Consider the following 14,444-nt stretch of genomic DNA (forward strand, 5'->3'; position numbering starts at 1 on the left):
ATACAAGCTTTTTTTACCGGTTGCTTGTGTGTGTGTGTGTGTGTGTGTGTGAGAGAGAGAGAGAGAGAGAGAGAGAGAGAGAGAGAGAGATCATAACGCAAGCTGATAAAGTTGATGACTCTCCTTATATCTGTTAAATTTTCTATTCAGTTATTTACTTATTAATGTTGAGAGCAATGTTCAGAGTGCAGCCAAGCGTGTGTGAAGCATGCAACACTCTCTCTCTCTCTCTCTCTCTCTCTCTCTCTCTCTCTCTCTCTCTCTCTCTCTCTCTCTCTCTCTCTTTCCATAAACAACCGATAGCTACTCAAGCTTGAGTGTGCTGTTTCACGCTCCAAGCTTCCTGTCTTATTAGGGTTCAGTGTCATCTTGCTGTCCTTCCTTCTCACCTCGGCACCGCTTCCCTCCCATGTTGCAGCAGTCCTCTGGCGCGCTGCCTGACCTAGAGGTGATTTTGGCGGTGCACGTGGGGGTGCTCGTACCTACAGCCTGTCAGTGTCACGCGGCCACCTGCGCACCACCAACAATAACTCTCATTGCATCATTTCCTTGCCTCAGTGCATGGAGGGGTCCGCGTCGCCTTTACTGCTTTTATCTCGTGTCCCAATCGCCGAGTCAGTCTTGTTCACTCTCACTCCACCTGCATGCATGTGTTTTTATTTTCCGACACACACACACACACACACACACACACACACACACACACACACACACACACACACACACACACACACACACGTAGCTCAGTGGTTAGAGCGCTGGTTTCACAAGCCAGATGACCGGGGTTCGATTCCCCGGCCGGGTGGAGATATTTGGGTGTGTCGCCTTTCACGTGTAGCCCCTGTTCACCTAGCAGTGAGTAGGTACGGGATGTAAATCGAGGAGTTGTGACCTTGTTGTCCCGGTGTGTGGTGTGTGCCTGGTCTCAGGCCTATTCGAAGATCGGAAACAATGAGCTCTGAGCTCGTTCCGTAGGGTAACGTCTGGCTGTCTCGTCAGAGACTGCAGCAGATCAAACAGTGAATTACACACACACACACACACACACACACACACACACACACACACACACACACACACACCGCGTAGTGTAGTGGTTAGCACGCTCGACTCACAATCGAGAGGGCCGGGTTCGAGTCCCGGTATGCGGCAAGGAAAATGTGCAAGCCTCTTAATGTGTGGCCCCTGTTCACCTAGCAGTAAATAGGTACGGGATGTAACTCGAGGGGTTGTGGCCTCGCTTTCACGGTGTGTGTTGTGTGTTGATGTGGTCTCAGTACTACCCGAAGATCGGTCTATGAGCTCTGAGCTCGCTCCGTAATGGGGAAGACTGGCTGGGTGACCAGCAGGCGACCAAGTTGAATTACACACACACCTGTGTGTTATGTGGTCTCAGTCCTACCCGAAGATCGGTCTATAAGCTCTGAGCTCGCTCCGTAATGGGGAAGACTGGCTGGGTGACCAGCAGGCGACCGAGATGAATCTCACACACACACACACACACACACACACACACACACACACACACACACACACACACACGGTAGCTCAGTGGTTAGAGCGCTGGCTTCACAAGCCAGAGGACCGGGGTTCGATTCCCCGGCTGGGTGGAGATATTTGGGTGTGTCTCCTTTGACGTGTAGCCCCTGTTCACCTAGCAGTGAGTAGGTACGGGATGTAAATCGAGGAGTTGTGACCTTGTTGTCCCGGTGTGTGGTGTGTGCCTGGTCTCAGGCCTATTCGAAGATCGGAAACAATGAGCTCTGAGCTCGTTCCGTAGGGTAACGTCTGGCTGTCTCGTCAGAGACTGCAGCAGATCAAACAGTGAATTACATACACACACACACACACACACACACACACACACACACACACACACACCGCGTAGTGTAGTGGTTAGCACGCTCGACTCACAATCGAGAGGGCCGGGTTCGAGTCCCGGTATGCGGCAAGGAAAGTGGGCAAGCCTCTTAATGTGTGGCCCCTGTTCACCTAGCAGTAAATAGGTACGGGATGTAACTCGAGGGGTTGTGGCCTCGCTTTCACGGTGTGTGTTGTGTGTTGATGTGGTCTCATTACTACCCGAAGATCGGTCTATGAGCTCTGAGCTCGCTCTGTAATGGGGAAGACTGGCTGGGTGACCAGCAGGCGACCAAGTTGAATTACACACACACCTGTGTGTTATGTGGTCTCAGTCCTACCCGAAGATCGGTCTATAAGCTCTGAGCTCGCTCCGTAATGGGGAAGACTGGCTGGGTGACCAGCAGGCGACCGAGATGAATCTCACACACACACACACACACACACACACACACACACACACACACACACACACACACACACACGGTAGCTCAGTGGTTAGAGCGCTGGCTTCACAAGCCAGAGGACCGGGGTTCGATTCCCCGGCTGGGTGGAGATATTTGGGTGTGTCTCCTTTGACGTGTAGCCCCTGTTCACCTAGCAGTGAGTAGGTACGGGATGTAAATCGAGGAGTTGTGACCTTGTTGTCCCGGTGTGTGGTGTGTGCCTGGTCTCAGGCCTATCCGAAGATCGGAAATAATGAGCTCTGAGCTCGTTCCCTAGGGTAACGTCTGGCTGTCTCGTCAGAGACTGCAGCAGATCAAACAGTGAAACACACAGCGTAGTGTAGTGGTTAGCACGCTCGACTCACAATCGAGAGGGCCGGGTTCGAGTCCCGGTAAGCGGCGAGGCAAATGGGCAATCCTCTTAAGGTGTGGCTCCTTTTCACCTAGCAGTAAATAGGTACGGGATGTAACTCGAGGGGTTGTGGCCTCGCTTTCCCGGTGTGTGGAGTGTGTTGTGGTCTCAGTCCTACCCGAAGATCGGTCTATGAGCTCTGAGTAACCAGCAGACGACCGTGGTGGTGAATTACACACACACACACACACACACACACACACACACACACACACAGAGAGAGAGAGAGAGAGCCCACGCTTCCTTCATGCCGCAGGCGGCATCGAGGAATGCTTTGATGTACGCCAGGCCTCGCAAGTTTCCGCGCATTTCCGCACTGATGGCGGGCTAGAGGCGAGGCTGGCGGCGGTGGACGATAAGTCTTCTCTAGTTTACGTTTTCTTTGCGTGAAGTAACTTTTGATCATCATGAGTTTTATCTCAGTGGTTCAGAAAGTCTTATCGGTCACGATGAAGCTCCATCCATTAGGTACAGTATACGTCCCACGCGTTTTCTGCTCTCTCATAGGCGATACGTTGTGATCTCTCTCTCTGTCTCTCTCTCTCTCTCTCTCTCTCTCTCTCTCTCTCTCTCTCTCTCTCTCTCTCTCTCTCTCTCTCTCTCTCTCTCTCTCTTTAAATAAAAGAGATGATATTTAAATAAAAAAATTTGGCGTATGCCGCTAGGCCTAATAGTACGTAGTAGTGAGTGTGAGGTGGCACCCAAGGCCTTGGTGGCGCCTACGCATATGTCTACCTTAGCGTTTCACAAGGTCATTTTCCCCACACCACCTCTCCTCTCCCCTCCACCTCAGCGCCTTACATAATCAGCGTTCAGTTATGTGATATAATGATGTATATATTCTGAAGTTGAGCGGTTCTGATATGGTGAAAAATTGTAGCTACCATTGAAACGAAAGCTGGATTAGAGCACTTTTGATTTCTTTCATATAGTTGTTAACGGTTTTTGTTGATATGAAGGAAACTATAACTATCATTTTTAGAATTTGAAAGCTGGATTAGATCACCTCCCCTCCCATGCATGTCTGTTGAAGGAAAAGCAAAAAAGTAACGATTCTAGGGACATGCACACAGTGTGATACGAAAGGTATAAGGAACGTGATCAGGTGCATGGGCACTTTCCCAGTAGATAAGAAGTTTATTGCAAGTCAGTAGCACGCGATAAGCAGGTTAGATCACGTCTTTGCTCTGTGGTAGCATCCCCTGTTCATGGACGCGCCACGTGAACTTATTATCATATTGGATGCTGGGAATGACTCACCATCGCTAGTTCCATGTTTTGCTTTCTCGTTCCACCAAGCTATGATCTTGTTTTTAGCATTCAGGATAAGTTTACTCACCACTCACCCCCGCCTCACTATAGCATTACTGGAACGTCATAATTGCCGTCCCTCGACAACGAAGTCAAGGCAAGCAGCTTTAACGGTGCTGACCATTAGCGTTTTTTGTGGTGTTCTTTTTACATTGACAGCTTTTGCTCGCCACAGTTAGCCACCGAGCACAGACTGATTTTAAGGACAATTATTCTAAACGAGTTCTTGTTTTCTTGCGGAAAGATGTTCGTGCGACTGACATTTCAGTCAGTCTAGAGTAGCAGTGGTTCCTAGGCTTCTCACAACCATGCCCACTTGTGCTCAGCCCTGTGTACCAAAGAGTTTTTAACAATACCAATACTGATACAGGTCAAGATGATACAGACACAAAACATGGAGTTCACATAAATGCATGAATATGATAGCAATAAATACAGTGTTCTTTTAGGAAAAATAGCAATCAGGTAGATTTGGCTTTCTTTATACTTGAAAACCAACGAAATTACGATCATAATTTAGAAGCATTTCTGGTAGAAATATCTGCAAATAGATTATTTATTTATTTATATATTTATTATTATTTTTATTTGTTTATTTATTTATTTTATTTTTTTTTTTTTGTGCCAATCTAGAGCATGTATTTGGGACAACTCTTGATTCATCCATTGTTTCAGCATACGTAGATCAATCTACCTTCCTTTAATTCTTCAGTCGGGCATCCCACGCTCCCTTAAATGGGATGAGCTCTCTGTGAACCTTTGCTCCAGAACGTTTTCGATACGCCACCATTAGTAAGATTACTCCATCACTTAATTCACGACACATTCTTCATGTTTGCATCACCATGCCATGGCACAAGCGATGCAATTGAGTGGACAAGCAATGAATGATTCCATTCCTACATCCTTTCATGTAGGGAAGAATGTCCGTGGTGGACGGTCGCTGTAGTGAAGAGGGTGGAGGTGGAGGGCACGGAGGCGAGGCACGGGAGGGGAGCGTGGAGGAACCAAATAAGGATTGTTTTCACTACGTAGCCAGTTCCCCAGAGGTGACTCGTTTCTCCTCGCCGTGATGCTGTGTGGAGCAGGTGCTGAAATACCATGGAGGCCTGTGTGTTGCAGCAAAGGGTTGACGTCACCCTGAAATCTGCCGAAGCGAACGTTCCCAGGTGTATGCTGTCAGTGCACCGGCCAAGCCCCTCCATGTGCAGCGCGAAGCAAGCCCATGACAGTCAGAGTCAGGATTATAGTGGTCCCAAGGATTTTATTAGTTTATTGTTCGCTGCAGACTTTCCCTGATGGATCCATTAAGTGACACACACACACACACACACACACACACACACACACACACACACACACACACACACACACACACACACACACACCGCGTAGTGTAGTGGTTAGCACGCTCGACTCACACTCGAGAGGGTCCGGGTTCAAATCCCGGAGGCGGCGAGGCAAATGGGCAAGCCTCTTAATGTGTGGCCCCTGTTCACCTAGCAGTAAATAGGTACGGGATGTAACTCGAGGGGTTGTGGCTTCGCTTTCCCGGTGTGTGGAGTGTGTTGTGGTCTCAGTCCTACCCGAAGATCGGTCTATGAGCTCAGCTCGCTCCGTAATGGGAAAGACTGGCTGGGTGACCAGCAGGCGACCGAGTTGAATTACACACACACACACACACACACACACACACCTAATATCTTATTACTATAATAATAGGATAGTACGAGGTTGACTTACTCCTGTAAAAATATACACTCACATCTGCAGTTAATCTGCAAAATAGGAGCAATTTTTCATAAGGTGAATGAAACAAATAAAATGTAAAGGAATAAAACTCACAATTGAGCTAACAGTTCACCTTGCTAGGCAAGACTGATCATGCTCGCTACCTACGCCTTTTTTTTCTTTTTTCTTCCTATTAAAATTTTTTCCTCGCTATTTCCTATCTTGGCGGCTTCTCTTACGTCCTTCTTGAATGGCCTTCTCTCAGCTGCGTGCATGGTAACGATTACAATAATGACTACATTTGGAACAATGACATAATATAATATCCTTCACATGTCTTGGTTTTGTAGGTACGCTCCCAAAAGTTATTAATTGAATGCATATAGCGATTTTCTTTGATATGAGACAGTGTGCGATTCAGACTGATAAAAGACCACTGAGTTTTACTTTTAACATCTAAAGCAGCTGTGTGGAAGGACAGCGTTCTCGTGTGTAACAGTAACGATTGGAGTTTTATTATTTTCTTTTCCTTTCGTCTTTTTTTTTTGTTTTACTGAAATTGGTAAAAACATAAAAGGATTAAAGCTCTCTGTCGATGATAAATCAAGATAACTCATTCCTTTTAATATTGGAATGCTACATTGTTGTTGTTTAAAGAAATACGAAAGTTGTTTACGTTTCAGTAACTTCATTAATATCGTGGCATTAATTTTGAGTGCACGCTAATAAGTGACTATTGCACTATCAAGCAAGAGAGTCAGGGAGCAACGCCCGCATCACGCACCTCCTCTCCTCACCCGAGCAAGATGACACAACGCTGCCTGGCCAAGATGTGCACGCGCATCCCACTGCCCACGCTACACTGCTACACGCCGGCTGAGCGACCTTGGCTGCTCACCCTCACGCACACACACACACACACACACACACACACACACACACACCATCGTCCTCTTAGTGATAGTGAAAACCTACAGTCAAGGTTGACGGAGTGACCCATGCAACACTGAGTTCATGTGACCGAGGCGCGGCTTCTGTTGCTGTGACACTTAGCGAGACAGATTCTGGATTTGGGAACCGTTTACAGACATATTCTAATTGTCGAAGGGAGAGATACAATGAAATTCATAATCAGGAAAGAGTTTCGTTTGGTGTTCAGTTGGGAGAGTTGGTCAACATTAACATCTGTGAAAAACGGTTGACCACTTTCCCGCTGTTATTTTTTACGGAAGGCCTAATAGCTCGGTCTGTTGTTGGCGGTGGGCATCCTGCAGGTCTGTTGGTAACAGCGCTAAAAGCACAACGAGGCAAGGTTCAAGGCGATGTATCCTTCATGATTATTCTCAGTGTGAGTTTTTTTTTCTAAATTAGGATTGCAGATAGAGATATCCTGTCTTTTCTTGGTGTGATAAGTTGTTACTACGTGCCCTGCCTTACGTCAAGAGATCCTTAACATACACCGAAGACTAATGAACAACGAAGTATTCAGAAGTACTTTAACTATGGTTTGTTTTCTCGGGACAATCTTATCTCTTTTCAAGCCTATTATATAAACATGACTTTGTCTTTCCTTTCTGCCTTAGAAAGCAAGGATACAACCAGCCTGCAGACTCTCCCGCTGCGGTCATTTATCTTTATTGACCTTAATAAAGAAAACACAACTTAGAAATTATGTTCAAGGACACCCACACGATATTTATGTATTCATATGTTCATTTTGATGATTATATATTTATCAGATATATTTATTTAGATTTGCGGCAGGAGATAACTAGTGTATGCAAGGGTACAGGATAGTAGCAGGGAGGAAGGGCGCTGGATGTATATACTATGCTACACACTGGACCCTGACGACTGCGAGGTCAAACTCGAACTGAAAGGGATGGGAAGGACGAGCAGGCGCCTGCTTGTCATTACGCGCCCTCCTACCGGCCGCTCTTCCAAACCAGGCATTCCACGTGTATCCTATCCCATAGTTACCGAGTCACACACACACACACACACACACACACACACACACACAGAGAGAGAGAGAGAGAGAGAGAGAGAGAAAATGAATTTCTAGCATTTCAGATTTCTGTTCTCCTCCTTTAGCTCTAGATTTAGCACATCGTTATTTGAAATTAGTTACGTGTGTATAAAGATAAGTGAATAACAATATTTTGTAGATTGGGAAGTCCACGGTGATGATTTAAATGAACGCAACGATAAATCACAGAAGAGTAATACCTCCACTCACAGTGTTTTGCCATTGTACATATGAAAAGTTGAAGTTACATCTACAGTGTCAGCAGGTTAGGCGACAACCTTCCTGGGAGGTTACCAAATAGTACAACCATTTTTAGTTGGGCTCAAGGTCATGGCACGGCAGCTCATGCTGTAGTCACCGTCGGGAACGAACTATTTTTATACATATTATTAAAGCGGCGCTCGTTCGTTGGACTGCTATCTCCTCATGACTTGTCACTCACAATATAAATGTTGAGACGTTACTGAACGAACCGATGCCTTTCGTATAATAATTATAATGTTAAACTATACAGTTTCCCTAGATGTCATATGCGGAGTGGTTCTTTATAAAATTTCATGGCCCATTCTGTGGAGAACTTTTTCGTGTTGTCAAGTAGTAGACATTCACTGGAATCAACATGTTCATATTAGATCGTGATTTCAAGGGAAGAGGTTCATGTAACTAATATGTATAAGACTTTGAAATATCTCATTTATATACTCGACACATACTAACATCAATACCGCATTTTATTTATTTCAGTTGGCGGCATATACCAGGTTATCAGGAGCAAATGTGGCGCTTCGGTGGAAGAACTCGGGGATCAGTACATCCTGCTGGGGCCTTACAAGGAGACCAGTGTGAGGACTGAGGTGGAGCTGGGAGACTTTCCATCCCACTCGCCCCTCACTGCGGCGGTGAACAACCTTAGAGCGGAGGGCTGGCGGGTGAGTGTCTGTGCAGCCCGTGATGGTAATGTAAAAAGGCGTGGTTTGTGGTAGTACAGCTGGGATCAGCGTTTGCGAGAGGAGGTATGAAAGATTGTGGAAATATTGCTTCCTGATGTGAGATGGTGAGTGGGGTGATCATGTGGCTGTGAAACAAGAAAATATATACTGTAATGCGTGTGCTTTGATAACACTTATTATAATTAGATTTGACAAGTTTCAGAGCCAATCCTTTACTATGTCGAAATTTTTTATTTATCATGCAGATTTGACGCTTTGTAGAGTTGTTATAATGATTATCACACTGCTCAGGTACATCCGGGACGATGGTTAGTGGACGGCAGCCCCCAGATAATTCTTTTCGACATCAGCTCTGCCTCCGGCTGTCTTGACGAGTATAAACATGAACTGTACAATAACACGAAGATCGGAATTCCTACTGGCGACATTGAGTGCAATGACGCGGTGCTCTTCGGCGTCATGGTGGCCAGGTTTATTAAGGAGGTGAGTGGCGCAGGATCATCAGTGTACTATATGAAGTGGGATATTCTGTAGCAAACTACTCTTACTGACGTACTGTGCCATAGCTACAAGAAGTATGGTGTCTTGCTTATGAAACATACTACCAGTCACTAATGATCCGTATTGTACTCAACATTTTTTTTTCTTTTTTTTTTTCTTTAACCCTTAAATTCATAACTGTTATTTGCAGTTCCGAGCGGAAGTGGTGAATTTCAGCGATGCCAAGCCGCGGGTGTGTGCACACTTCCACGAGTGGCTGGCAGGCGTGGGGCTCATCACGCTGAGGATGAGGAACGTTGATGTCTCTACTGTCTTTACCACTCACGCTACCCTCCTCGGCAGGTTTCTCTGTGCTGGCGCTGTGGACTTCTACAATAATTTAGATAAGGTCAGGAATTACAGTGTATTATTCTTAAATAAGTTCACTCACAAAAATTAACATCAATTTCATTTATATGCATTATAATTATGCATACATTACATATACGTACAAGTATTCATCCTTGACTTGTGGTGTTACATAGATATCTATTTTTTTTTTTTACTTAGTTTCACAACATGCTAGTGGATGTAATGTTTGCGTATTACATAGTTAAGGCTTATTCATATATATTGTTTAGATTTGTGTAGTAATAATGATAATTATAACAATAATAATAATAATGATGATGATAATAATGATAATGATAATAATAATAATAGTAATAATAATAATAATCATAAAAGTTTATTAAAATTGCAGTATATACATACTGAAAATATACAAAGGCACAAGGGGGAGCTAAAATTATACTACAAGAAAGTATCCTATTAATTAATTGCTTGCACCATGGTGGGAATCATGCTGAGATGGTATTGGTTCATGCTAACTAGCTATATCTCTTTCTATCTATTTATCTATCTGTCTATCTATCTTTCTGTCTATCTATATCTATCTATCAATCTATCTATTTATCTGTCTGTCTGTCTGTCTGTCTGTCTGTCTGTCCATTTGTCTGTCTGTCTATCTCTATCTATCTATCTATCTATCTATTTATCTATCTATCTATCTATCTATCTATGTATCTATCTATCAATCTATCTATCTATCTATCTATCTATCTATCTATCTATCTCTCTCTCTCTCTCTCTCTCTCTCTCTCTCTCTCTCTCTCTCTCTCTCTCTCTCTCTCTCTCTCTCTCTCTCTCTCTCTCTCTCTATATATATATATATATATATATATATATATATATATATATATATATATATAACATGCCATCTTATATGTGAAAGAAATTCTGTTACATTGAAATGAATGAGTTATTATACATTTTTTTTAAATGAATGTTTGTTTTCCAGTTTAATATAGATGAAGAGGCAGGGAGGAGAGGCATCTACCACAGGTACTGCATGGAGAGGTGTGCTGCGCACCTGGCACACACCTTCACCACTGTCTCTGAGATCACTGGCATAGAGGCAGAGCATCTCCTTAAGCGCAAACCAGACATCATCACTCCCAATGGCCTCAATGTTAAAAAGTTTTCTGCCCTTCACGAGTTCCAAAATCTTCATGCCCTGTCGAAAGAAAAGATCAACGACTTCATAAGAGGACATTTCTATGGGCAAGTTGTCTGTGTGCCATATGTAATAATGCTTGTTGTTAAATTAAATGTTTCAAAGCTGTTTTTCCATTGCTGCCACTCGGCACTTTAATTGATGGTTTTGGATTTCATAATAGTACTTTTTGCCTCTGTGTTCCTCCTACAGTGTTTACATTTAGAGTTTTTGCTATGAGAATATAGATTGTTAGCAATAACTGGATTCCTTGGATGTAGTAAAGTAGGCTACAAAACTGTCTTTCTGCACTTGGGCCTGCTGTGGCAGTCAAGGGTGTGTGTGTGTGTGTGTGTGTGTGTGTGTGTGTGTGTGTGTGTGTGTGTGTGTGTGTGTGTGTGTGTGTATATTTACCTAGTTGTAGTTTTACAAGCCCTGGCCTTTACGCTCATGTGGCCCCGTCTCCATATCTACACTTATCCAATTTTTCTTTAAAACTATGCACACTCGTTGCTGACACCACTTCTTCACTCAAACTGTTCCATGTCTCAACACATCTTTGCGGGAAGATGTCTCAGACATCTTCCCTTCCTCAGCTTTTTACTATGCGATCTTGTGCTTTGAATGTCATGTTCTTCTCTCAGGATCAGTTTCTCATTATTCACTTGTTCCATTCCATTGATCAATTTATAAACTTGTATCAGATCCCCTCTCTCCCTTCCCTGTTCCAGGATTGGTAGATCCATAGCCTTTAGTCTCTCCTCATATGTCATCCCTTCAAATTCTGGAACCATTCTTGTAGCCAATTTTTGTAGTCTCTCCAGCTTCCTTATGTGTTTCTTTTTATGGGGGTCCACACTACTCCTGCATATTCCAATGTGGGTCTTATTATAGTACTTATCAATTTCTTCATCATTTCTTTGTCCGTGTAGTGAAATGCTATTCCAATATTCCTTAGCAAATTATATATCTCTCTGAAAATTCTATCAATATGGCTTACGGTTGATTATTTTCTTCCATCGTCACTCCTAAATCCTTTTCCTTTTTTTTACTTTCTCCAGTTCTACTCCATCTCCCATCTTATAGATTCCCATTGGTCATCTTTCACTCTTTCCCATTTCCATGACATGGCTTTTGTCCACATTGAATTCTATCTCCCACTTTTTACTTCATTCCCAGATCTTATTTAGGTCTTCCTGCAGTATTTCACAAACCTCTTGTTGCTTTATAACTCTGCACAGTTTCGTATTGTCCGCAAACAGATTTATGTAGCTGTTCACTCTTTCTGGTATGTCGTTTATATAAATGAGAAAAAGTATTGGTGCCAATACTGACCCCTGCGGCACTCCGCTTTCTACTGCTCTCCACTTGGACTTCATATCTTTGACTACCGTCCTTATTTCTCTCCCCCTCAAATAATTTTCCATCCATTTCAATGTGCTTCCTTTTAAACCACCCTTTTCTCCTCTAACTTCTACAGTAACCTTGCATGTGGCACTTTATCAAATGCCTTTTTTAATTCCAAATAAATACAATCAACCCATCCCTCTCTCTCTTGTAATCTGTCAACTGTTCTAGATTAGAAACTCAGTAAATTTGTTACACACAACCACCATTTTCTAAAACCAAATTGGCTATTTGATAATAATTTGTTGTCTTCAAGGAACTCAATCCATTGTTTCTTTATTACTCTTTCACACATCTTGCATATTACACTAGTTAGTGATACCGGTCTGTAATTTAGAGGTTCTTCCTTCCTTTCACTTTTATATATGGGAACCACCTCAGCTCTTTTCCATTCAACTGGTACTGTTCCATTTTCTATTGAGCATTTTATGATGTATGTAGGACTTGCTAATTCTTCCCTACATTCTTTCAGTATTCTGCCTGAGACTTCATCCGGTCCCATTGCCTTCTCTTCATCCAATTTCTTCATTAACTCTTTTATTTCAAGCTTGGTTACTTTAATCTCTTTCATATAGACAGTCTCTCTATTACCCTGTGGCCTTTCAAATTTGGATTCCTTAGTAAAGACCTGTGTGTGTGTGTATTTACCTAGTTGTATTTACATAGTTGTTGTTTACGGGAGGAGGAGTTCAAACTCGTGCTGTCCCGTCTCTATATCTACTCTTATCTAACTTTTTCTTAAATCCATGAATTGTTTTTGCTTCAACCACTTCTTTCTCCAGCGCATTCCAGATCCCCACAATTCTTTGTGGAAAACTGTATTTCTTTATGTCCTTTGTACACACACTCATCTTCACTTTTCTCTCATGCTTCCTCCCACTTCTCATATCCCTCACCACCAGATCATCACGGTCCAAATTCTCAATGCCAGACAGTGTGTGTGTGTGTGTGTGTATTGCCTGGTCTGGGCCATCCTGTATGAAATTGCTATGTAGGTCTATAATTAGATTGCTATTATTATTATTATTATTATTATTATTATTATTATTATTATTATTATTATTATTATTATTGATTATTGATTACTTATTTGTTTGTTTATTTTGTCATCTTATTAATTCATGTGATAGTTTTGATCTTCATATTTTTGTACTTTCTTTTTATCAGAATATAAAGTGTTACAATATTCTTACATATTTTCTTTTTGATGTTAGTTATCTAATCAAGTCAGTGCTTTGTTTCAGACTCTCATACTCATGTTTATTCATTTTTCATTCAGGTTCATGGACTTTGATCTGGACAACACTCTCTACTTCTTCATTGCTGGCCGTTATGAGTTTGGCAACAAGGGTGCAGACATCTACATTGAGGCGCTGGCCAGACTGAACCACTACATGAAGGTGATGGGACTGCTTACACTATTTCTTTTTTGCATTGTTTGAGCTAAGATCTTGATAACTTACTCATATGTTTTGTTTTATAGTTCAATTTGATTTTCAATTTATGGAATTTTCTTTGTTATATCTTGCTTTTAGTTGCCTCCAAACTATTCCAAACATCTTTGACTTTTTTCTTTGTTGGTTTTGGGAAGTTTCATTCACATACTAATTTCAACATCTGATGTCACTTTTTTCATCCTCTTATCCTTTCATCCTACTATCACATTTTCTATTTCTGTTGATACCTCTGGTTGCACTAGGTGCCATTCATCTATGGCAGGGGGTCTCAACCTGGGTTTTGTGAATCTCCATGGATTCACAAGAAGATTTACAGAGGTACTTAGATGGCTAATGTGATAATATCCTTTGAAGTACCATTGCATATTGAATTAGTGTCAGTCACCAAATTAACATTCTTTGATGTCAGATTAATGGGGCTTCAGGTTGATAGTCTTAATGAGAAATAGGTAGAGAACCCCTGATCTATGGTCATATGCTGGTCTCCCAGCCAGCTATTTTCCTATAGAAAAGCTCACAGCATGGACTGCTAAATTTTTGGGTAAGGCTTAGACCACTCACACACTACACTCTGGGACAGTGAGGCCACAGCCCCACAGGTTACATCTCATACCTACTTGCTGCAAGGTGAACAGGGCCTACACATTAAGAGGCCTGCCAATTTACCTCGCCATGCCTGGAACTTGAACACAGTTCTTGTTTGTGAGCCAAGTGTGCTAACCACTACATTACATGGTTTGTGTGTGTATTTACCTAGTTGTATTTACCTAGTTGTAGTTTTACAGGGCCTGGGCTTTATGCTTGTG

General features: G+C 42.8%; 1 protein-coding gene across 1 annotated transcript in view; it reads left to right on the forward strand.

Annotated features, from left to right (window-relative positions):
• The window catches only part of LOC123499674 (glycogen [starch] synthase-like), a 47,848-nt gene that overhangs the window by 4,987 nt on the left and 28,417 nt on the right, over positions 1-14,444 (forward strand). Inside the window, exons 2-6 of the mRNA XM_045248051.1 lie at positions 8,534-8,718; positions 9,031-9,222; positions 9,431-9,628; positions 10,580-10,842; positions 13,461-13,581. Coding sequence (XP_045103986.1) covers positions 8,534-8,718; positions 9,031-9,222; positions 9,431-9,628; positions 10,580-10,842; positions 13,461-13,581 — 959 coding nt within the window. The remainder of the gene's footprint in view (positions 1-8,533; positions 8,719-9,030; positions 9,223-9,430; positions 9,629-10,579; positions 10,843-13,460; positions 13,582-14,444) is intronic.

The sequence above is a fragment of the Portunus trituberculatus genome, chromosome 50 (genome assembly GCF_017591435.1).
Source record: "Portunus trituberculatus isolate SZX2019 chromosome 50, ASM1759143v1, whole genome shotgun sequence".
In the NCBI taxonomy this organism is placed as follows: Eukaryota; Metazoa; Arthropoda; class Malacostraca; order Decapoda; family Portunidae; genus Portunus; species Portunus trituberculatus.